At 33.7% G+C, this 24,078-nt stretch overlaps 1 protein-coding gene across 7 annotated transcripts in view; it reads left to right on the forward strand.

Moving 5' to 3' along the window:
• GRIK2 (glutamate ionotropic receptor kainate type subunit 2) overlaps positions 1-24,078 on the forward strand; it is a 1,201,011-nt gene that overhangs the window by 750,471 nt on the left and 426,462 nt on the right. For all 7 annotated transcript variants that reach the window (XM_054557912.2, XM_063724917.1, XM_063724918.1 and 4 more), the window contains 2 exons: positions 1,163-1,330; positions 5,570-5,827. In XM_054557912.2, the coding sequence (XP_054413887.1) occupies positions 1,163-1,330; positions 5,570-5,827 (426 nt within the window). The remainder of the gene's footprint in view (positions 1-1,162; positions 1,331-5,569; positions 5,828-24,078) is intronic.

Here is a 24,078-nt window from a genome sequence, read left to right on the forward strand (position 1 = left end):
AAACCAACAATGATTCTTTTGGAGGCAAAGGCCTCAGTTGGGTCACTCCCAGCTAATGAGGGAGCAATGATATTAGAGAGAAGGAAGGCTGTGACAAGAGTGAGGGAACTGGAATGAGACAGAGCTGGTGGAAGGTCACAAATTGAAGGGACATATTTTAAAATTATACTCTATGGCCAAAATTATATACTACAGTTTTATTCATTGATTAAAGGAGTTGCATTGTTTTGGAGAGGCATCCTTCATAAATGTCAAGTGTCTTCTTAGAAGGGACTTAGAATAAAACAACTAGCAAAATGCTAACTCTCTTTTCTCGCAAGTAAGATGCTGAAATTTGCAAATAATTTGGGCTTTTAATACAATAAATGCACGGTGGCTCACTCCTGTAAATCCCAACAATTTGGGAAGCCAAGGCAGGCAGATCGCTTGAGCCCAGGAGTTTGAGGATAGCCTGGGCAATATAGTGAAACCCCGACTATACAAAAAATACAAAAATTAGCTGGAAATGATGGCGCACGCCTGTAGTCTCAACCACTTGGGAGGCTGAGGTGAGAGGATCACCTGAGCCCAAGGAGGTCAAGGCTGCAGTGGGCTGTGATCGCTCCTCTGCACTCCAGCCTGGGCAAGTAAGTGACTGTCCTAAAAAAGAAAAAAAAATTGTGCAAAAGAATTTTGATTTCTGAATGGAGACGGAATTTAACACATTTTTTTCAATGCTTAATTTTATAGTATATATCAATGAAGAGGATTGATTATTCTGGAACTGTTTACAAATTTTGGGGGGATAAATTTCAGTACTTAAGTCAAGACCTCTCTATACCTAGGCCCTAAAATAAGTAATAACTAAAGAAAAAAAGTCCAAATCATATTTGTATCATGTTAAATTTTGGCAGCAATACTAGTGCAATTTTACCAGTATGGCTGTGGCTAAAAGAATATCCTAAAGTTCATAAAGTAAGCACAAACCCCATGTACTTAAATCTCTCTCTCTCTCTCTCTCTCTGTCTCTCTCTCTCTCTCTCACACACACACACACTCTCACACACACACAAATGCACTTGCACATATATAAAAGTACAGAAAACTTCTGATATTTTCTTCATCTTGTGAAAATTATGTTTATTCTTGTAAAATTCATGATTTTTCTCCTTCTTTTTGCCAGGTGGTATTTTTGAATATGTGGAATCTGGCCCAATGGGAGCTGAGGAACTTGCATTCAGATTTGCTGTGAACACAATTAACAGAAACAGAACATTGCTACCCAATACTACCCTTACCTATGACACCCAGAAGATAAACCTTTATGATAGTTTTGAAGCATCCAAGAAAGGTAATTGATAGATTTTTAACATCTTTGTTTCCTGGAATTCAAATTTCTAGGTATTCTTAAGAGATTTTTTTATTTTTCAATATACAGTTAATAAGTTGTTAGGAATATTTGCATGCAAAGATTTATTTTCAAAATGCATATAAATTTTATCAGAGAAGATAAAGTAGTATAATTCCTATTGCAAAAAATCTGCTTATAACATGAAATACAATTACATCTGTTAGTGAAATTGTTTTTTTTTCTATTGATCCTTCCATCTTATTATTGAAGCATTCCTATTTTTAAGCACCCACAGAAATAAAATTTATATGAGTGGATTTTACCAATTTGCAATCCATTCTTTCATCTTTATTTGCATTATCTGTCAATCCCATTATATTATTACTGTGGTCTCAATTTATTGGCTACCTTGAAAGTTATGTGGTTCTAAGTGATTTCAAAATGTCAGCATATATTGAAACTTAATTGGAAAATTTTAAACAACCATTAGTTTATGTATATTCCATGCTATATTTTAACCATCTAATATTTCTTTTTGTAACCGAAAATAAATGGCTGACTATGTAAAAACTGAATTATCTAAGGACATAATTAGAATACTTTATGAATTTTATTTTTGTGTTATAACTGTTTTAAATGTCAAAATATAGAAAAAAATTAAAAAGAAAAATAATTTGGTGGAATAAAAATTTAATATTTATATATGAAGGAAGGCAATAGAGAAAACTATTATTAAAGCATTTATTTTAACCAGACAGCTGTCAGTAGTAAATGTGTTTGAGAGGTGTTTCTATAGTCTTATGTGGGTGATCTTTTCTTATATATGCAGATAATCTTTTAGTAGGTGATCTTTTCTTTTGCATAGTTAGCATTTATATAATAGGAATTAAATTTTATAATAAAGATTTTTCTCAAAGGAAAAGGCTTACAAACTGTTTGTTCTAACATTGTATTTTAAAACAATGTTTGCCTTTCTGTAATGCTAATATGGTTTTACTGTAGCTACCTTATATTGGTGGAAATGTACATCATTATTTATAATTCTAGGTTAGTGCAAATTGTTTAAGCTCATTAATATTAATGGTAGCTGACAAGGTACAGTATTTCTCGAGATGAAAGTATGCTTCTTTTCCCCCAGCAGCTAAGTAGTGTTTATCAAAGCCATATTTTGCATGCCCTTTGAATTCATATTTTTATGAGTACAAATAAGTTTCCACATTTCAGAACCATGTCAGGTGATGAAAGGTTTTGAAGACTGAGAAAAAGGTTAAAGGTAACTGTGAAATATTACATTTGTCATCATAATTGCAAAATAAATCATTAATTCAAGACTATTACATTTGATTAGTGGCATAGTTCATGATTGTTTCCATTAGGAAGAAGAAGTTCTGCCTCTAATGAAAGCATTTTGATCAAAGAATATGGAGTATGAGTGCAGTATAGATAAAATATTAGTAGATTTCTTAATGGTGATTTCAAATGAACAGCATTAAAAAAACACAGGTTCGGATGTTCTCACAACAAACAGAGTACTATCCTGGGAATGCCCTAGCGAAATTATGAATTGATAAAGTTATGTGGTTTGACCAAAATATTATAAGAAATTTACAAGCTTTGTTACCCAATTAAAAACTCACTGGGAATCAAATCCACCATTTCACTTTGACTTGAAGCTAGGAAAAGCTCAAATAAGTGTATGAGTAACTTTCTTTGTGAATGTCATGGTTTGGATTTTATCTTCTGAATCTCTTGTTTGTTGAGTTATTACTGCTGGGAGGACACAGCAATACATAAAAACATAACATAACAGAGCCAATTTTTTTTTAACTTTATCAAGAAATGTATATATTGATAATATCGTTAATGATTAATTATAAAATAATTTTAGATATTTTAAAAATGTAATTATTTATCCAATGCAAGAAAATAATAAGAAATGAGATGTTACCTTTTGACATTTTATCTAATTTTTTTCTGTTATAGTTTTAATAGGTAGTATTGTTCTGCTCAATTAATAAATACTTTGATGTATTAGAGCTTGAATTATTGTTTGAATCATATATTTTTAAATAACTCTTCTGATAACCGAAAGCTCTAATCTTGCTTGAAACACACTTAGAAACATTCTAAATAACCTAATTCAGTGTTTTTAGCTTTTTTGGTTTGTGATTTGTCACAAACCTGGTGAAGGAAGATCATTTATCTTCAATATATATGAATTAAAATCTCATGTTGAGTGAAAAATTCTAAAGTCTAGCCACCATTTATACTAATTTAGAATTCCATGTGTTATTTAAAAAGTAAGAATCCATGTATTTAAAAACAATTTATTTAGATCATATTGATTTTTTAAGAATGTTTTAACAAGTGTTCTGACAATAATTTACTTAATTATTGAATATTTCCATGCTTAATTCACCTATAATATTATATTTTATGCAGAAAACTGAGGGAAAATAGCAGAAATTTTCACACAGTAGAATGATAAACTATCCATTTTGAAGGAATTGAGTCTGAACACCTAATTTATGCCTAAAGCTCAATAACAATCCTTCTCTATCCTTTAAATATTTGCAAATATCCTTAAATATTTGCCTCTTGGGGAAGACTATTTCATTTTTGAACGTGGTTTAGTTTTTTTTTTTTTTTTGACACACAGTTTTGGTCTGGCACCCAGGTAGGCCAGCAGTGGCACCATCATGGCTCACTGCAACCTCAATGTCCCAGGCTCAAGTGATCCTCCCACTCAGCCTGCTAAGTAGCTAGGACTATAGGCACACATCACCATGCACAGCTGATTTTTTTTTTGTTTCTTTTTGTTTGTTTGTTTTTGTTTTTGTTTTAGTAGAGAGGAGGTCTCACTGTGTTGCCCAGGCAGGTCTCGAATTCCTGGTCTCAAGTGATCTTCCTGCATTGGCCTCCCAAAGTGCTGGGATTACAGGTGTGAACCATGGCATGAGGCCATATTTAGAATTAAAAATAATAGCTGGGTGTGGTGGCTCACGCCTGTAATCCCTGCACTTTGGGAGGCCGAGGTGGGTGGATCACGAGGTCAGGAGATCAAGATCATCCTGGCTAACATGGTGAAACCCTGTCTGTACTAAAAATACAAAAAATTACCCAGGCTTGGTGGCACGTGCCTGTAGTCCCAGCTACTCGGGAGGCTGAGGCAGGAGAATCGCTTGAACCCGGGAGGCAAAGGCTGCAGTGAGCCGAGATCACACCACTGCACTCAAGCCTGGGCGACAGACTGAGACTCTATCTCAACAAAGTAAATAATAAATAAATAATAAAGTGGGTAAAAATTCAAGGGAAGCTTCTATTTTTTTTCTAATTCCCCTTTGCCCATCAAGTGAAACAAACTTAAGCTTCTTTCACATGTCAGGTCTTCAAATATTTAAAGATAATTTTTGTGTTCCCAATAATTACTCACTTTCTAGGCCCAAGCTCTCTATTTGTGTCAGTGTGCCTTATAGAAAGTTCAGGTCATGGCACAGTCTATTTTAATCTGAATATCCTCTAGTTTGCCTTTCTTAATTACTGTGGTTATTATTGATATGAATAAAATTTTCTGTGAGTAAATACAAACTTTAAAAAATAGAATAATAGAAAACACAGCATCCAAAAGCCAAATATATAAAGCTGACTGAGTACTTGTCTAATAACTTTGCTGTTTTTCTACTCAGTGAGACTGATCCATATGAAATCACTCTCTAAGAGCTATAGCAGGTTTTGTGTGGCTGAGTGTTTGCATAACCTGACCTGTATCATCAGATACGTGGAAACATTCATCTGTATGTGAGCATAGCTAATTGCACGAGTAAAGGGGGAACCATGTGGCTTTTGATTAAGAAATGGAAAATGTAAAAACTGTTCAGTGAATTTGAGAAGCTGCACTATTCCCTCATTCCCCTCATATAAACTAGTCTTCCAAAACAAGCACTGCCCCCTTAAATTAAAAAATATTCATCCTCTCTCTCCTTGCCTGTCTCCCTCCCCTGACATTATTTATAGAATTATTTGAACATTGAGCTGCAGGGTGAGTTAATTCCCTTGGAACAAACGGAAAATGTTCAGAGTCAGACAAAATTTTAAATTAGTGAAAAGTAGATATATATTTTTTAAAAACACAAATCTTTCTTGAGGATCATACCTTTGGGTTTAAAATAATAATGTGGTATCTGCTGGCACACTGGCACCTCTCCTCTCATTATTGACAGACCTTTATCTTCTCTTCAGCCTGTGATCAGCTGTCTCTTGGGGTGGCTGCCATCTTCGGGCCTTCACACAGCTCATCAGCAAACGCAGTGCAGTCCATCTGCAATGCTCTGGGAGTTCCCCACATACAGACCCGCTGGAAGCACCAGGTGTCAGACAACAAAGATTCCTTCTATGTCAGTCTCTACCCAGACTTCTCTTCACTCAGCCGTGCCATTTTAGACCTGGTGCAGTTTTTCAAGTGGAAAACCGTCACGGTTGTGTATGATGACAGCACTGGTAAGAAAAATCAGTATCTTTTGGAGCTATGCTTTAAATATAGATAATTTTCTGAAGCCCATTCCAGGTTCTTATTGTATTCTTATGTGCTTTATTTTGATTTTTGAAAATTCAACTAAGGGGTAGAAAGACAGAATCAAACACCGACCCTAATTTCACATATCCAAACAAAGAATACCTATATTGAATACTTCTTCTCTGTATTTGTAAAATAAGCATTTTTTTATTCCTGTGAAAGATCAGCTAGTTTGGTAGGTTGAATGAAGGATAGATGTAGTAAACAATATTATAGATAGATAGATACACACACACTTACACATACACATACACACCCACACACATATATATATTTAGAATTCCAGTCATTTAAAAAGTAAGAATCCGTGTTTTCAAAAACAATTTATTCAAAAACAATATGGTCTAACAATTTAGATCATGTTGAATAATGTGTGTGTGTGTATGTGTGTCTGTATGTGTGTGTGTATGTGTGTGTGTAGATAGATAGATAGAGTCACTCTGTCGCCCAGGCTGGCATGTGAGGGTGAAATCTCAGCTTACTGCAACCTCTGCCTCCCAGGTTCAAGCGATTCTCCTGTCTCAGCTTCCCAAGTAGCTGGGATTATAGGCATACGCCACCACATCTGGCTAATTTTTGTATTTTTAGTGGAGTCAGGGTTTCATCATGTTGGCCAGGCTGGTCTCGAACTCCTGACCTTAGATGATCCACCTGCCTTGGCTTCCCAAACTGCTGGGATTACAGGTGTGAGCCACTGGACCCATTCTGAAATATTTATTTAAAGAATTTTTCTGCTATGAAGTTTTTGCTAGGGTAGTTTCTCAAGGCAAAGCCTTGTGATGAGTCAGTGAAACTTGCCAAGAAATTCAGAATTATGCCTTACTATTTTATCTGGCTGTTTATGTGCAAAGAATCCATATAAAACGTAACAAACTTTATAAGGCATGTTAAGGTTAGGAAAGTTTTTGCTCATATGTGGAACAGTATAATATTCACTGAAACACTCAAGTTTGTGGAACTGCTTTTGTGTAGATGTCATTTAGAGACTTAGAAAATAGAATTTACTAAATGATATTTATTTCAGTGAGTTAAAGGAATATTTTAATAAATATTTGCTAACTACAGGTTGTCTGCTTTCTTGTGTTAATGCATTTTATTATTTTTGCATACAAATGGTTATCTTGAATTATCAGTTAAAAACAAGTCTCAGAGAAATACAATAAAGTAACAAAAATGAAATTTTAATTTTCATTGGAAGTTACATTGGTGAAGCAGCTGCATACTATTTTGCTTACTATAGAGTGATAATTAATTTTACTTTAAGATGTTTATCAACAATATAAACAGTGCTCTTTAAATTAGAACATAAAAACATTTTATTTTAGGGCACTTCACTATACTTTCATAATTACATTGAGATTGAATTTCATTTGAATTTAAATTCTCTCAAAGTATGCCAAGAGCACATTTTGTTCATGCGTGCAGTATATAGAACTCTGTGCAGAAATTTGCCCATTTGCCAATAAAATTGGTCATCTGCAAATTGACAGATAAGAACTCTTTCAAGGGAATAGGAAACTGGGAGCTACAGGATTAAAAAAAGGGAAAATAATTTCAAAAACATTTTCGTTTAGATAAGAAAGACTGAAATGCATCTGGATACAAATTAGAGTAATTTTGTTTTCTTATTTAAAATATGAAATATTTATAAATAATTAAAAATTAGGAATACAGCATTGAGTCCTTAAAAATAAGTATGTTTGATATTTCTTTTAGCTCAAATTAAACCTATTAAATTTATTATATTGCTTTCTTCCTAAATCATTACTTCTTTGTCATTGGTAAAGTTCTGTGTTCCAAATTTTGAATGTCAGGTTCTATATGAATGATTTCTGTGAGTATGTGTAATGAAATGATCCAAGGGATCCTCAGTTGCAAATTGGTCCACTTATGTTTATGGATGGTCATCTACAAAAATATATAAATATAGATACATGTGCATTGTTAATCTGTGGATTGTTTACTTCTCCATTCCTTCCTGATGTAATTCATGTATAGGCGGTCCCAACATCATATATCCTTATAATGTATACATTATATACATATGTGCATGCACACAGATATGTACATCATACATGTGATATTTTGTATTAATTATTGTCCTTAAACTCCTTGTAGGAGGAAGAAAATTGACAAGTATTCAAAATGTCTATAGACATATTACCTTTCTTCACAATCCTATGTGTATGTGTGCACATGCACATGTGTGGCATTTTTATTTAATACATGTGGTTCTTAAGTGATTCACTAAATAGATAATGGACTTTGCAATCAGGTCCTACAATAATTTGGCAAAATACAGCCTCATGTAATTGATCTATTCCTGCTTTAAATTATATTCTCAATCATATCATTGAGGCAAATATAAATAGGGACACATGTATAGCTAGTTGATTATATACATTTATTGGAGTCCTGACCTCAAATTTATTAAAATGCTTACTATTTAGTTACTAGTTACTATTTAAAGGAAACTTTGCCACTCCCTTGGCTTTGAAGGTGACATAGATACTTGGATATTTGAAAGGTCTGATTAGTTAAGTGGTAGTGCTAACTTAGAATTGTTACAGAATTATTCATAGAATAAATATGTCTTGAAATCCTCTGAAGAATAAAACATACTGCTGTTACATTTTGTGCAACATTTAATTCAATGAATCTTGATTATCAACTGATACATGCCAGGGAAAGTTATATGCCACGAAAGGAATTATATGCCACTAAAAGAAACAAAGGCCCAGCCCTTGTTGAGCTTCTAATCCCTATTGAGGGACATGTAATTACTCATATTTTTAATACTATTTGCAGTGGGATAATTGCACTTGTAACTGACCATTTGTTGCCTCTTACTTTACAGTATTTTTGAGAACTTGAGTGTTTTTGATTATTTAATGTGATAGAACTGACTCTAAGATAGGCAGAAGAGTCCCTTTGAAATGTATTTATTAATATATACCAGACTTCTTGTCTTTTTGTTTATGTTTCAAAGTCGCAAGGTAGAATTTTTTTCAACTTTCATTTTAAAATCAGGGAGTGCATGTGCAGGTTCGTTACAAGGCTAAATTGCATGATGCTGAGCACTGGGTACAACTGAACCCAACACCCAATGAACATGGTATCCAATAGGTAGTTTTTCAGCCCTTAACCTCTTCTGTCCCTCCCCATGCTTGTAGTCTCCAGTGTCTATTTTTTCCCAAATTTATGTACATATGTACCAAATGTTTAGCTCCTACTTATAAATAAGAACATGCAGTATTTGGTTTTCTGTTCCTCCATAATTCACTTAGGATAATGGATTTCAGCTATATCCATGTTGCTGCAAAGAACATAATTTTGTTTTTTTTATGGCTGCATAGTATTCCATGGTGTATATGTACAACATTTGCATTATTTAATCCACCATTGATGGGCATCTTGGTTGATTCCATGTCTTTGCTGTTGTGAATAGTGCTGCAGTGAACATATGCATGCATGTGTCTATTTGATAGAATCATCTATTTTCCTTTGTGTATATATCTAGTAATGGTATTGCTGGGTCAAATGTAGTTCTATTTTTAGCTCTTTGAAAAATCTCCAAACTTCTTTCTATAATGGCTGAGCTAATTTACATTCCCACCAAACTGTACAAGCATTCCTTTTTCTCTGTAACCTCACCAACATTTATTTTTTTGACTTCTTAATAATAGCCATTCAGACTAGTGTGAAATGGTATCTCACTGAGGTTTTGTTTTGCATTTCTCTGATGATTAGTGATGCTGAACGTTTCTTTCATATGTTTGTTGGCTGCATGTACATCTTCTTTTGAGAAGTATCTGTTCATGTCCTTTGCTCACTTTTTTAATGGGGTTATTTGTTTTTTGCTTGTTGATTTATTTCAGTTTCTTATAGGTTCTGGGTATTAGACCTTTGCTTGATGCATAGTTTGTGAATATTTGCAAGGTAGAGTTTTAATGATAGAATTCAGCAAAGAGAATTTGTCAGCTTCTCAAAAGAGCAAGATGACTATTTGATGATGTGATAGGAAATTTGATTATAGCTTGGACTGTGAACTGAAATGGGAAAAACTCCACCTCATACACAATAAGATAAACATTAGTGTCTCTATGAAGGACTTATGTATCTGCTTTTACTGCAGGACACACATGTGCCATTTTATTTACATGTTTCCTTTTTCCTTTCCATATTTATTTATTATGTATGTTGTTGTTCCCATTTGTATTCATTTCTTTTTTGTTGTGTTGTCCAGTTTGATACATGATAATTATACTTTCATCCAGTCTTTGTTCCCACCCCCAAAACAGATGGGATGATAAATGAAATATAGTGCTAGAATAGGATAAATTCTTAAAATGATGTTAACAGGAGCTATTTATTTTTTATGATAATTAGCATTTGTTGTTGTCATGGATGAATGCTTTTAAACACCCTGAAAGTCTGTTATAGCTCTGAATGATGTCCAAAAATGATGGAAAAGAATTGGCTTCAGAAACAAAGCTGTGTTTCTGTCAGTCATTTTGGAACATATGATTCATTTTAAATATAAACTAAAAATAAGTTGGCTAGATGACAGCCTGTAAGCAATTCCAGAATAAGTTCGTATTTGCTTTAAAATCCCTGTGTTTCATCTTTGTTTATAGATCAGCAGTCCATTAACAAAAAAACTCTGGACTGGTAAACAGAAGCCTGGGATTCTATTCCCAGTTTTGCTACTAAATTACTGGTACAACTTCAGAAAAGACAAGAAGGGAATGGAAATGCCTGCAGAAATGAGCTATAATGCACTATGAATTGACATTGTATTAGTTGCTGTCATGTAAACTATTTCACTTAATCTTCAAAACAATTCTGTGTGTCCCAAAGGAAACAGGTGATCATGACATCATACCTGTTATCTCCAGTGACTGGCTCTCCTGCTCACCAGAGCCTAAACCAGAAACATGAACATCTTCCTCGATTCTGTTCTTTTTTTGGCTCCACAACAATCGGTTGTCAATTCTATACTTGTATGATCTCTCAAATCTTTTATTTTTTTCCTACCCCCTACCACTTCTTAGATCAAAATCACCTCCCTCTGTCAGCTGGATGATGAAAAGCCTTCTAACTGGTCTCCCCTTTTTCTAGTCTTTCCATTGCAGTTAGTGTAATTTTTAAAAAAATGCAATTCTGATCCATTTCCTTCTTAATAGCTTCTCATTCCTCTAAGGCATTTTTCAGAAGACTTACAATGCTTGGTGTGATATAGCCCCTATACTTGTCCAGTGATATTAGAGTCCAAATCCCCCACTAATTTATTTCAAATTGAGCCAGTAGACACCTTTTAGTTGTTGAAAATAATATTCTGTTTACCTGGAAAGCTCTCTTTCTGATCCTATTCCTCCTAGCCACAAAGTGCACACGTACATGTGCACATTTGCACAAACACACTCAGGCACACCATCTGGTTTGGGTGTCACAAAGAAAGGCTGCCCTGACCCCTGCTTTCAAGTCTGGAATAGGTCTCTCCAAACACATCCCAAAGGACCATGGAAACTCCCATGACCATCCCCACCGCCATGAGAACTCTCATCACACTCTGAATGGCTTTTCTTGAGTGGATCTTCTGCTGGATCAACCACACATCTGAGCAGGGGGAACCTAAGGCTGCTCACTGTTTTATCACCAGCATCTAGAATGTTGCCTGGTTGTGGAAATACCTTAATACTTCTTAATAATAGGAAGATGTGTTATATCAATTTTTTAGCAAGATAATTCCAATGAGTTAAGTATTCTGCCAAAGTCAAATTTGGTTAAGTAGCCTTTAAGTACTTGCCATGGAATAAATAGATTCAGCCATAATTTTCAGATATATGGACATGACTCTTTTATGATTTCAAAAATTTTATAAGAAAGCTCGAGTGAATTGTGTTTCTTTGATTTCAACTGCAGTTAAACATATATATGTGTGTATATACATATATATGTATTCTTATTTGAGCAATTATTTATTAAATTTCTGTATACAAGCTGCTGTCTTAGGCAGAGGGGACAAGAATTATAGATAAAACTTTGACCTTCCCCATGGGCTCAGAGTAGAGTAAGTTAGGAGAGAATAACACTGTACTTTAGTGTAACAAGTGCACAGAGAGGCAAGAAAACAGTATCATGACATCTCAGGAGAAGAAGGGCTCAGGAGAAGAAGCTGCCTGGAAAGGATGGAGAAGAGTTTTAGAGAAAGTGACATTATTATAAAATTATCATGAAGGATAAGTAAAATGCTGCAACTGGAGAAGAGTCTACAGAGTACATACAACATGTGTAAATGTGAAGATGACTGAGGGAGCCAGTTTGTCAGGAAATTGCAAGCACTTCATTATGACTGAGTAATAGAAACAAGGAAGATGAGGAATGATCAATGGATTTTATGAAAAGCTAGGGTAGGAGAGACCACAGAGAGCTTTGTACTATCAAGTCCACCTTTTCTTGCTCACCCTGCCCTGGAATCTGCATGGTTATAGCAATATCAGTGATGTTTGTGTGATGTGAGCCTGCTTTCAAACCACCATGGAGTGCCTCAAAAATTGGCATATATCCATTCACCTTTTTCCTGGAAACTCAGAAAAAGACATAGAGGGCCATCTGTCAGCCTAGGCTATTGTGGTTACTATGGTCTTTGGTATCAGGACATTCTAGATTGAAATCCTGACCCTGTCATATAGTTTTTAGCAAGGGATTTGACTACTAAAAGTCTGAGAGTTGATGCATATATAAGGTGAGGATAATATGTATCATACTTCACAGGATTGTTGTCATGTAAAGTGTCTCACAGAGGAAACATAACAGGAATTTAAAACTTTCAACAATATAAATGCTATGGGCCATGTGCCATTTTTTCTTCACTAAACTCTGTGATAAAGAAATTATTAATCTCACAATTTTTGAAATTGATACATGTTTATTATAGGAAATTCAGGAACTACAATAAAGTTCAATAAAAATAAAATAATCAAGATTTTTTACTATTGAGTTAATCATTTTAGATTTCTTTCCAGTCTGTTTCTCTACAAATACACATACACATACACACAAAGAGCATATCATTTAGAGTTCTGGGAAAGAAACAGAAGAAACACGTAGCTTGTAATCCCACTGTTTTAATATGAGAAAATTTAGATGCAGTGAGTCGAAGTAATTTGCCCAAGGTTACATAGCACATAAGTGATAGATCTGGGTTTTGAAACTAGGCAGTCAACTTTAGAATCTACTCTGTTAAATACTGTCACATGATGTTAGTTGTTGTTTTATTTTGTGGGTTTTTTTTTTTTGGCTCTTTTTAAAAATCATTATTTTAAGCAAGATAATGGCATGATGAGAACTATTTTTGGTAATGGCTTTCTGACTGTAGTGTGGAGAATGTGTTGGGAATATGAGATATGGAGAGCAATAGGGCAACACTGGAAGCAGGAGAATTCCTGAATTAGCCGAGTTGAAAAGAGATGACAGTTTCAATTAAGAAGATTTTGATGGAATAATGTTGATGTGAAGAATTCTAAGAGGACTTAGGAGATATAGATTGTAGAATTTAGTAAGTGGATGCCAGGAAGGAGTGATGAAGACAGGAAATAAGAATTACTCTATGTTCCTAGTTGGGGATACTAATCAGTGGCACATTTACCTAGAAGGGGAAAACAAGAAAAAGAGCTTCAAGAGAGAAGACGATGTCTGCTTCTTAGCATATGAAGTTTGAAACATCTATGAAATATTCACTTGCTATCATTCAGTGGTATTGTATGTATCATAAATTCATCTTAAAAATAGGAACTTGGTCTGGGCAGGCATATAATGCTTCCATTGGCATTTTGCTGTGCCCTTCATTTGAACTTGTTTGTAGTATTAGGAAATGAAGAAAATCAACAAAAAACAATGAAATAAAAATAGGGTGATAGTACGAAAGAAATGAGTTAATGGGCGGGCAGCCATGGAGATAAATATAGACATGAGAAGAGCTTACGGACAGAATGTACATTCTTTTCATTAGTGAAGGAAAAGCAGTAATATTTTTAGAAATAGTAATATTTACCAAATTGAGCCTAGACTAATTTCTATGATATGATCACAGGAAAAAAAAAGAGCCAAAGCTTTTATCTTAAGCAAAAACAAAAACACTTTCTTAAAACACTAACTTTACTCATTTGGATGAAGTATATTTGTAGACTGCTTTGGATACATTTTTGTGTGCTTTTGGAGTTAGCATAATATAATGGAAAGTCAATTAATAGTGAAAACTCATTTTATTTTATCTTGCACGTATATTTAAATAGGATAAAATAAAATTAAAGTTAATATAAAAATGTATATTCCTGGAAGACACTAATTTTTGAATAAGATAATTTTTATATTATCAAGCATACAATCAAATAATTTCAATTTTATTTAGGGAGTGGGGTAATTTGGATCTCAGATGACTATATGTTGTACATTTTAAATACAAGCTTTAAGTGCTGTGTTCTCTAATTCCAAGTGCAAATACAATTAGCAATTATGAGTTAAACTTAATTATTTGGATATAGTTGATTACATTGCTTGGTGTAGTAGTATTTCCACACAGTTGGTTATGCTTGAACTTATTTTTTTATTCCTATTTAAGCAATCATAAAATTTTTTTTAGAAAAAAATTAACTCAAGATGGATTAAAGACTTAAAAGTAAGACCAAAAACCCTAAAAACCCTAGAAGAAAACCTAGGCAATACCTTTCAGGACATAGGCATGGGCAAAGATTTCATGACTAAAACACCAAAAGTAACGGCAACAGAAGCCAAGATTGACTAATGGGATCTAATTAAACTAAAGAGCTGCTTCACAGCAAAAGAAACTATCATCAGAGTGAACAGGCAACCTACAGAATGGGAGAAAATTTTTGCAATCTATCCATCTGAAAAAGGGCTAATATCCAGAATCTACAAGGAACTTAACCAAATTTACAAGAAAAAAAAACCCCATCAAAAAGTGGGTGAAGGATATGAACAGACACTTCTCAAAAGAAGACATTTTTGTGGCCAACAAACATATGAAAAAAAGCTCATCATCACTGGTCATTAGAGAAATGCAAATCAAAACCACAATGAGATACCATCTCACACCAGTTAGAGTAGCAATCATTAAAAAGTCAGGAAACAACAGATGCTGGAGAGTATGTGGAGAAATAGCAATGCTTTTACACTGTTGGTAGGAGTGTAAATTAGTTCAACCATTGTGGAAGACAGTGTGGTGATTCCTCAAGGATCTAGAACCAGAAATACCAGTTGGCCCAGTAATCCCATTACTGGGTATATACCCAAAGGATTATAAATCATTCTACTATAAAGACACATGCACATGTATGTTTATTGCAGAACTGTTCACAATAGCAAAGACTTGGAATCAACCCAAATGCCCATCAATAATAGACTGGATAAAGAAAATGTGGCACATATACACCATGGAATACTATGCAGCCATAAAAAAAGGATGAGTTCATGTCCTTTGCAGGGTCATAGATGAAGCTGGAAACCATCATTCTCAGCAAACTAACACAAGAACAGAAAACCAAACACCGCGTGTTCTCAGTCATAAGTGGGAGTTGAACAATGAGAACACATGGACACAGAGGGGGCACATCACACACTGGGGCCTGTCAGGGGGTGGGGGAGTAGGAGAGGGATAGCATTAGGAGAAACTCCTAAGGTAGATGACGGCTTGATGGGTGCAGCAAACCACCATGGCACATGTATACCTATGTAACATACCTGCATGTTCTGCACATGTACCTCAGAACTTAAAGTATAAAAAAAGAAAAGAAAATTATTTATTGGGTTCTGATTAAATAATAGTGAATATTTACAAATATGTTTATAGGACTAATTCTCAAGTTTTAAAACCTTTAAAATATATGCCATCACTGAAAGACAAAAATCAAATTTTGAATCTGTAGCAATCACACAATTCATGTTTCTGTAGATAGTGAAATAAATCCATACTAGATCTAAAAATATAGAAGGAGCAAGTCTTGTACTAAACCTCAATAATATTTGCATTTTGGGGGGGAAAATGTGAAGGAAGAATAATTCTAGTGATAGTCAAACACTGCCATTTTTTAATTTACATTTTTCTAAATTTAAGCATATTGGCATGCACATTGTTGGTAGGTGTTGCCCTCCTGCCCCCTACAGCCTTTCGTTGTTCTTGGCTATCTTCCTTTCCATGTGGTGAAGTGGGAAGGATAGTTCTTGTATCATCTCTCTGAAACACTTGAAAATTTTGACCATTCCTTTTTTCAGGGCAAAAATAAAATTCTTTTGCTTTGGCTTCTGCACTGTCATTCTGTGTTACCTCCTTCTTTTTGGCCATTTATTCCCATTGTCATACTCTTAAACTCCTTTTTCTTTTTCTATTTCTTAACTCATGATGTTGTTCAAGATTTTATTCCCAGTCTTGTTTTCTCGTTGTTTACCTCGCTCTCCCTAAAACCTTTCACTTGACTCATGTTTCTGTATCTATATGCTGTAGACTCACCAATCTACATTTTCAGTTGTTTGTACTGACCTCCATATTCACAGTTCCAGCCATCACTGATCATCTTTATTTGAATGTCTCATAGGTACATCTAACACAACATAACAAAAGCCAGACTCAGTATCTTTGCCCCAAATTTGCTTTTTACTCCTGAATTTCCCTCTTTATTGGGTTGCCCACATCAGATCCCTAGTGATCATTCTAGATTCTTTCCTCTCTCTCACCCTCTATTTTCAATTGATCACTTAGACTTCCCATTTTTATCTCACATTTCTCAAATTTACTCCTAGCTTCTATCCCTGTCTTAGTTAATATCATTTAGTGCCTGAACCATGCCCTGCCTGCTGTTCTATTTAAATGCATCTACCTGTGGTAGAGAAAAGGGTCTCTTTTTGAAATGATAGTCTCATGAAGTCATTCCCAAGCTTAAAGCTGTTCATTGTCTCCCCAGTTCAGAGAAAAATGAATTGTTCCTCAGCATGACACATACAGTGTCCATCATTGACACTCTCCTGCCTCTCTGATTTTAAATTTCTGGTATACCTTCTCTTAACATTGTGCTGCAGCTTTCCTTGAATAATTATAGCTCTCTCTTACCAAGCATGCTATGCTGTCTCAATCTCTTTGCTGTGCACAAGTTGTCCTCTCTGCCTGATATGTCTTTCCCATTTGGTGGCCTATTCATCACCTGTAAGATGTACCTTAAAATAGAATATTATTTCTAAATATTTATAAATTATTTCTAAATATTCTAATATTTAGAATATTATTTTTGATGCAAGAGTTACTTTAGTAGATAAAATAGTTCATCTTCATTTCTGTAGTGAGTCTTATTTTTAGCATCCTCACATAAGTAATTTAGCAGGAGTGATGCTGTCCTGGTCATGGAAGCTCTAAATATCTTACAATTTATTTACCTATTTATTCATTTACTGATTTGTTTGTTTTATTACTTTATTTACTCCACAAGTAATTATCAATTATCTAGTATGTGTCAGCACTGTTCTAGGTACTGGAGATATATAAGTAAACAAAATAGATAAAAATTCTTTGCCTTATGGAGCTTACATTCTAATATAAGGTGATAAACAATAACAAAATAAATATGTGTACGCTATAGTATCAAACGTGATAGGTGTTATGAAGAGAAATAAAGCAGGAGAGATGTGTAGGGAGTACATGGGAAGAAATATTGCAGTATTAAGAAGGGTTGTCAGAAAATACCTTACTTAGAAAATGGCATTTGAACTAAGGCTTGAATAAACTAAGCAATTATGCCATATCCAAAGAAAAGTGTTTCAGAAAAAGCAAGGAGGAAAAATATAACCACGGGGAAAATAGATTAAGAATTTTGAGCTAAAGGAGCCATGTTTTAGTTTTGATGATGAGTTTTGGGAAAATCTAAAAACCAAAGGAGACTATTATGACATCTGTCATTTGTTTTGTGTGTGTGTGTGTGTGTATGTAGATCTGTAGATATACGATTACATATGTATATGTTTCATTACTGTTTTAGTAACAATAATGTCATTTATTTTAAAATAGCTTTGTGTAAGCCTGGGCAACATAGTGAAACCTGGTCTCTACAGAAAAAAAAAAAAATTAATTAGCTAGGTGTGGTGGTACTCACCTGTAACCCCAGCTACTCAGGAGGCTGAGGTGAGATGGATGATTGCTTGAGCCCAGGAAGTTGAAGCTACAGTGAACCATCATTGCACCACCCTACTCCAGCCTGAGCAACAAAGTCAGATTCTGTTTCAAACAAATACACAAACAAAAAATAGTTCAGTGTAAGGACTTGTCCACATAAAAATTCATTTTTCTTGTTGTTAAGAGGGAGTCTCGCTCTGTCGCCAGGCTGGAGTGCAGTGGTGAAATCTCGGCTCGTGCAACCCCCCACCTTCCGGATTCAAGCTATTCTCCTGCCTCAGCCTCCTGAGTAGCTGAGACTACAGGCACGTGCCACCATGCCCAGCTAATTTTAGTATTTTTTTAGTAGAGATGGGGTTTCACCATGTTGGTCGGGTCGCAAACTCCTGACGTCAAGTGATCTGCCCTCCTCGGCCTCCCAAAATGTTGGGATTACAGGCGTGAGCCACCAAGCACAGCCAGAAAACTGATTTTAAAAGACAGTTAGTTAGTTGACCTAGAGTATCACATGTATCAAACCTAGGTTTAAATTTAATCCAGATAGGATCTAGACTTTTTAGAGGTATTTGTGATACAGAATCACTTATTTTTAGTTAAGTATTCAATAAATGACCATGTTAGACTTATTTCTCCTCTTTATAGTTCAGTGTACGGACTTGTCCACATAGAAATTGAGTGCCACTGCACTCCAGTCTGGGCGAGAGAGCGAGACTCCATCTCAATACATACATACATACATACACACAGTTTTCTGTTTTCTGGGACCTAATATTTGCTACTCAACATTCTATAAACTTTACCTTGTTTTAAATATATAGTATATATGGTATATTCAGACATAATATTATCTAAGAATCTAACTTTTTCAGAATGCAAGAAAATAATTAAAACTCAAATTCTAGACAGGCTAATTGTCCATTCCAGAGTTCTTCCAAGTTAGAAGTGGAACACTGTCCACTAGGATAGTATTTCAGTGACTCAAAAAGGAACCAAACAAATAATTTTTTTGCATGAATGCATTAAATGCATACTAATAATATCTTGTTACAAACAGAATTCTAGCTAACAAACCCTAATGAAAATACAAAGCCTAACATGTACCTCTTCTTATCCCCAAAGGAATTATTTTACTATTCATAAATACTTGTATTTTTGTAAGCCCAGTAATCTTTCTTTTGAGAAAACAAAACTTTTTGTGTAACATATATTACAGTTATAACTCAAAGCACTGGTTTTTAAATTTAATTCATAACACAGAATAAAATATCTGGGCTACTGTTAAAACTAAAGATTCCTAGGCAAATCTCTATGATTCAGTAACTCTAGAGTTATATTCAGGGGCTTGCATTTGGACACATAGCTAATTGTAGTAGGCATTCCTCACATTTGCCAAAATCTCTGGTTATCTGCACTTCTAAATCTCAAAGAGTTGCAGTTTCCAAATCCTTGGTGTGGCCAAGTGGATTGCTTTAGCTGATGAAATGTGATAAGTGGCATTGTTCACTTCCAGGTGGACGCATTTAATTGCCTTGCTCTTCCTCTCCAACTCATTCGTTTCCCAACATAGCAATTGTGCCCAAGTTCAAAGCATCCTAAAATACCGCCAAAATATCAAAGATTGCTACCCTGGAGAATTATCTGGACCTACAGTAGACCTGGCTTTTATGAGATATGAATTCTTGTTCTGTTAAATCACTGTGATTTGGGAGGGGGGATGATTTTTACTATAGTATAACCCAGTTAAGTGGTCGTTGAACTTCCATGTGTATTAAAAACATTAGGAAGGCTTGATAAAACACTGCTTGCTAGACTGACTCCCAGTTTCTGATTTTATAGGTATAGTTGTGGCCTAATAATTTCTTTTTCTAATAAGTTCCTGGGTAATCATGATGCCGTTAGTTTAGCAACTACACTTGAGAATCACTGATCTAGCCAATCTTGACTAACATACAAATTTTCATACTTTGAAACAAATTGACATTAAGTCAAACTTATCAATATGATAAACAAAGGCATCATTTTGTATGTAAAACAAATTTAAAATGTTTAAACAAGCATAATTTTTTAGTGATTTAACACTGAAAAAATTATTAATCACTTCTTAAAAACACTTAATTGTCTGAACTTCAACACTGAGTAGCAATTATTCTGCTAAATATTCTTGTCTTTAAGAGTATTCAAAATGGTTTTGAATTAGCTTTAATATGAAGGAAGAACATTCCCCTGTAAATACAGTAAAAATTGTGAAGTGTAAATTGAGATTTAAAACAATCTGGTATTACTAGAATGTTTTATAATATCCATTTCATATAAATTTAAAAATAGTTTTACTTTTTAATTTAACTTTTAAAGAATGTACAAAAAGTACTAATTAATTACATGTACAATGATTCTGACTTGTCATTTAAGTATTTTTTTTTAAATCCCCCATTCCACTTTCACAATGAACTTTTTATCCAATTGAAATAATTGAGTTGGCATTAAAGAAAGAAAATTAAGTCAGCCCTTAAAATCTTAACACTAACTTGTTAATTACCCTATTAATAACACAATGAAAAATGACAAGCTATAATTCCTTTTCCAAAAATATGGCTGAAGGTCAGAGAGCTGTCTTGCTGTCTTGTATTGAGAGACTGAAAATTACAAATGATCCTTTTTTTTCTTTTAAATATCATCAGATGCCATTAGAAATTCAGCGAAGAGACTAGATCAATATTTAAAATATAATTTTAAACATAATTTTTCCTATTATTAAAGAAAACAACTACTATATATTAGGAAATAACCTAGCAAAGATACTTGTATTTGTGTGTTAAGAAGACAAATCTAAGGGGTTTCCAAACATTGTCCAGGTCTGAGCTTTTACACTATTGAAAAAGGATTCTGTGTGCTTTTAGCCTACAGCAAAGATCAAAAAGCATTCACAGAGCCTACTGGCAAACCAGAGATAAATGGAATGGTTTTCTCTGCCATTAAACAATAATTCTTGAAAAATGACTTTTTTCTTTTATGTGGGGTAGAGTAAATCCAAATTATGCAGGACAAAGTTTACATGCACAGTGAGTGATCTATTGTGGTATTGTTTGCATATTTATATATGCAGTTTTCTTGGTACAGTTTAATTTATTGTTGCAGCTGCTTCACTATTTAGGAGAATAGAATTGGTTACCAAAGACATTGTAAAACTGTTCTATAATACTATAGTACTCATTTAATATACATATATAAATAGTTTTACTTTTTAATTTAACTTTTAAAGAATTTTGCAAAATAAAACAAAATTCTGTTTCAGAGTAGAGACTCTTAAACATTTGTAGTTTTCTTAGAACATATGTAACAATACCATAGTCTTGTATTCAGATTTTTAAAATTTGTGATTGTGGTAAAATACACATACAATTTGCCATCTTAACCATTTTTAAATGTACAATTCAGTAGTGTTAAAAATATTCACATTGTAGTGCAACCAATCTCCAAAACTTTTTTATTTTGCAAAACTAAACTTTTGTATGCACTAAACAACCATTCTCAACTTCTCTTTCCATAGTCTCCAGAAACCACCAGTCTACTTTCTGTTTCTATGAAATTAACTACTCTAGATACTCATATAAATCGATTATACAGTGTTTGTCTTTTTGTACTGGTTTATTTCACTTAAAATAGTATTTTCAAGGTTCATCGATGTTGCTATGTTGTAAAGTGTTGAAATTTTCTTTCTTTTTAAGGCTCGATAATATTCCATTGTATGTATGTGTCACATATTATTCATTCATTCATCAAATACTTGGGTTGCTTCCACCTTTTAGCTATTATAAATAATGCTGCTATGGACATGGGTAAACAAATATCTCTTTGAGGCCCTGTTCTCAATTCTTTTCAATATATACCTAGATGGGGAATTGCTGGATCATATATTACTTCTATGTTTAACTTTTTGAGGAACCATCATACTGTTTTCCATAATGGATATAACATCATTCTTACCAACAGTGCACAAGAGTTCTAACTTGTCCATATCCTCACTAACATATATATACATATATTTTAATTGTACTCATGTTGATGGGTGTAAGGTGATATCTAACTGTGGTTTTGATTTGCATTTCCCTCATGATTAATGATGTTAAACACATTTCTATATTCTTATTGATCATTTGAATATTTTCTTTGGAGAAATGTTTAAGTTGTATGCTGATTTTTTTTATTTTAGCTGTTTGATTCATTGGTTGTTGAGTTTCAGTAATTCTTTCTATATTCTGGATATTAACCTACTATCAGATATATTATTTGCAAATGTTTTCTTCCATTCCATGGGTTGCTTTTTCACTTTGTTTGTTGCGTCCTTTGATGCAAATTTTCAAATTTCATAATCCAGTTTATTTTTACTTTTTTTAAACCTATACTTTTGCTGTCATATTCAATAAATCATTGCCAAATCTAATGTCATGAAGATTTTCCCCTATGTTTTTTTCTAAGGGTTGTATATTTTAGATCTTACATTTAGGTTTTTTATGTTTTTTGAATTAATTTTTTTTCTATCTTGAAGAGTAAGAGTCCAACTTTATTCTTTTGTATGTGGATATCAAGTCTCCCTATCTCTGTTTATTGAAAAGACTATTCTTTTGTTATTTATTGACCACATATGTTAGAGTTTATTGTTGAAAATGAAAATTATTTTACCACATATGTGAGAGTTTATTTCTGAGCTCTCTCTTTTATTCCATTGGTTTATATGTCTGCTTTGTGCCGGTACCATACTGTTTTAACTAGCTTTGTAATAAGTTTGAAATCAGGAACTATGAGATCTCCAGCTTAGTTCTTTTTCAAGATTGTTTTGGCTAGTCAGGATTTCTTGAGATTCTATATGAAGTTTTAGATGAGTGTTTCTGTTTCTGCAAAAAATTTTATTGGAATTTTGACAGAGAGTACAGTAAATCTATAGATCACTTTGAGTAATGTACTCATATTTTTAAAACCAAGAAATTTGAGTTATATTAAAATATACTTTATAAATAAAATGACATTTATTTGTCAATTTATTTGTCTATTTAGTAGCCAATCAACTAACATAGATTCTTTCTATAGCAGTACATTTACTGCTTCAGTTAGGGTCCATCACATTCTTCAATTTGAGCTCACTTCCTTATTAGTTTGGAAATTATTTTTTCTTTACAAACTTTATATACTGATGACATATACAACTATATAAAGTAATATCTTATCAAGCACTTTCTTGGCCAAAGAAGAACCAAATGTGAATAAGATGTTTTGATTCTCCAAATACTTGAACACTAGTGTTACAAATAAATTACAGTACAGTATGATAAATGCTAAAAGAGAGTTATATAAAAGTGTTATGGCAAACTGGAAGTTGAAATCAAGGAGATCCAGTTGGTTGGAGAAAGTAAACAGAGATGACAATTAAACTGGGTCTCAAGTAATGTTAAGAGTAGGTAAGATAGGAAATGCAAGTGTGCAGAGCTGTGAAATGGTATGGTGAACTGGTAGCATGATGAAACAGCTACTGTGGTTGATACACCAGACATCATCTAGAGATGCCCAAGAATAAAGACAAGTGGATCAAAAGAGATCATGAAGGGACTGGCAAGACTGAAAATCAGAGCATATAACCATATAAGACTAAAGTAGATTAGTCACCAGCAACCCTGTAGAAGAGGCTGTGGCTGGAATTTGAAATTATTAAATATCACTGGACAGGTTGGAGGCATAAATAGGTTCCGAAGAACAGTCTTGGTTTAGGCCTCATAATGCTGCTTACCAAGAATCAATTAACTTTTCAGGAAAAAGTGATATAATCAATTTTTAAGTATGGAATTTTTAATTCATATAATGTATTTAGAACATTAAAGGTTATTAAGTTTTGTAGTTATTGGTGCTATTTACCAAATATATCTGGCTCTGGTCTCAGGCATAGAAGAGAATTGCATTTTCTCACCCTCTTTGAGGTTAGGCAAAGCCATGTGATTTTCTCTTGCC

The sequence above is a fragment of the Pongo abelii genome, chromosome 5, assembly GCF_028885655.2.
Source record: "Pongo abelii isolate AG06213 chromosome 5, NHGRI_mPonAbe1-v2.0_pri, whole genome shotgun sequence".
Taxonomy (NCBI): Eukaryota; Metazoa; Chordata; class Mammalia; order Primates; family Hominidae; genus Pongo; species Pongo abelii.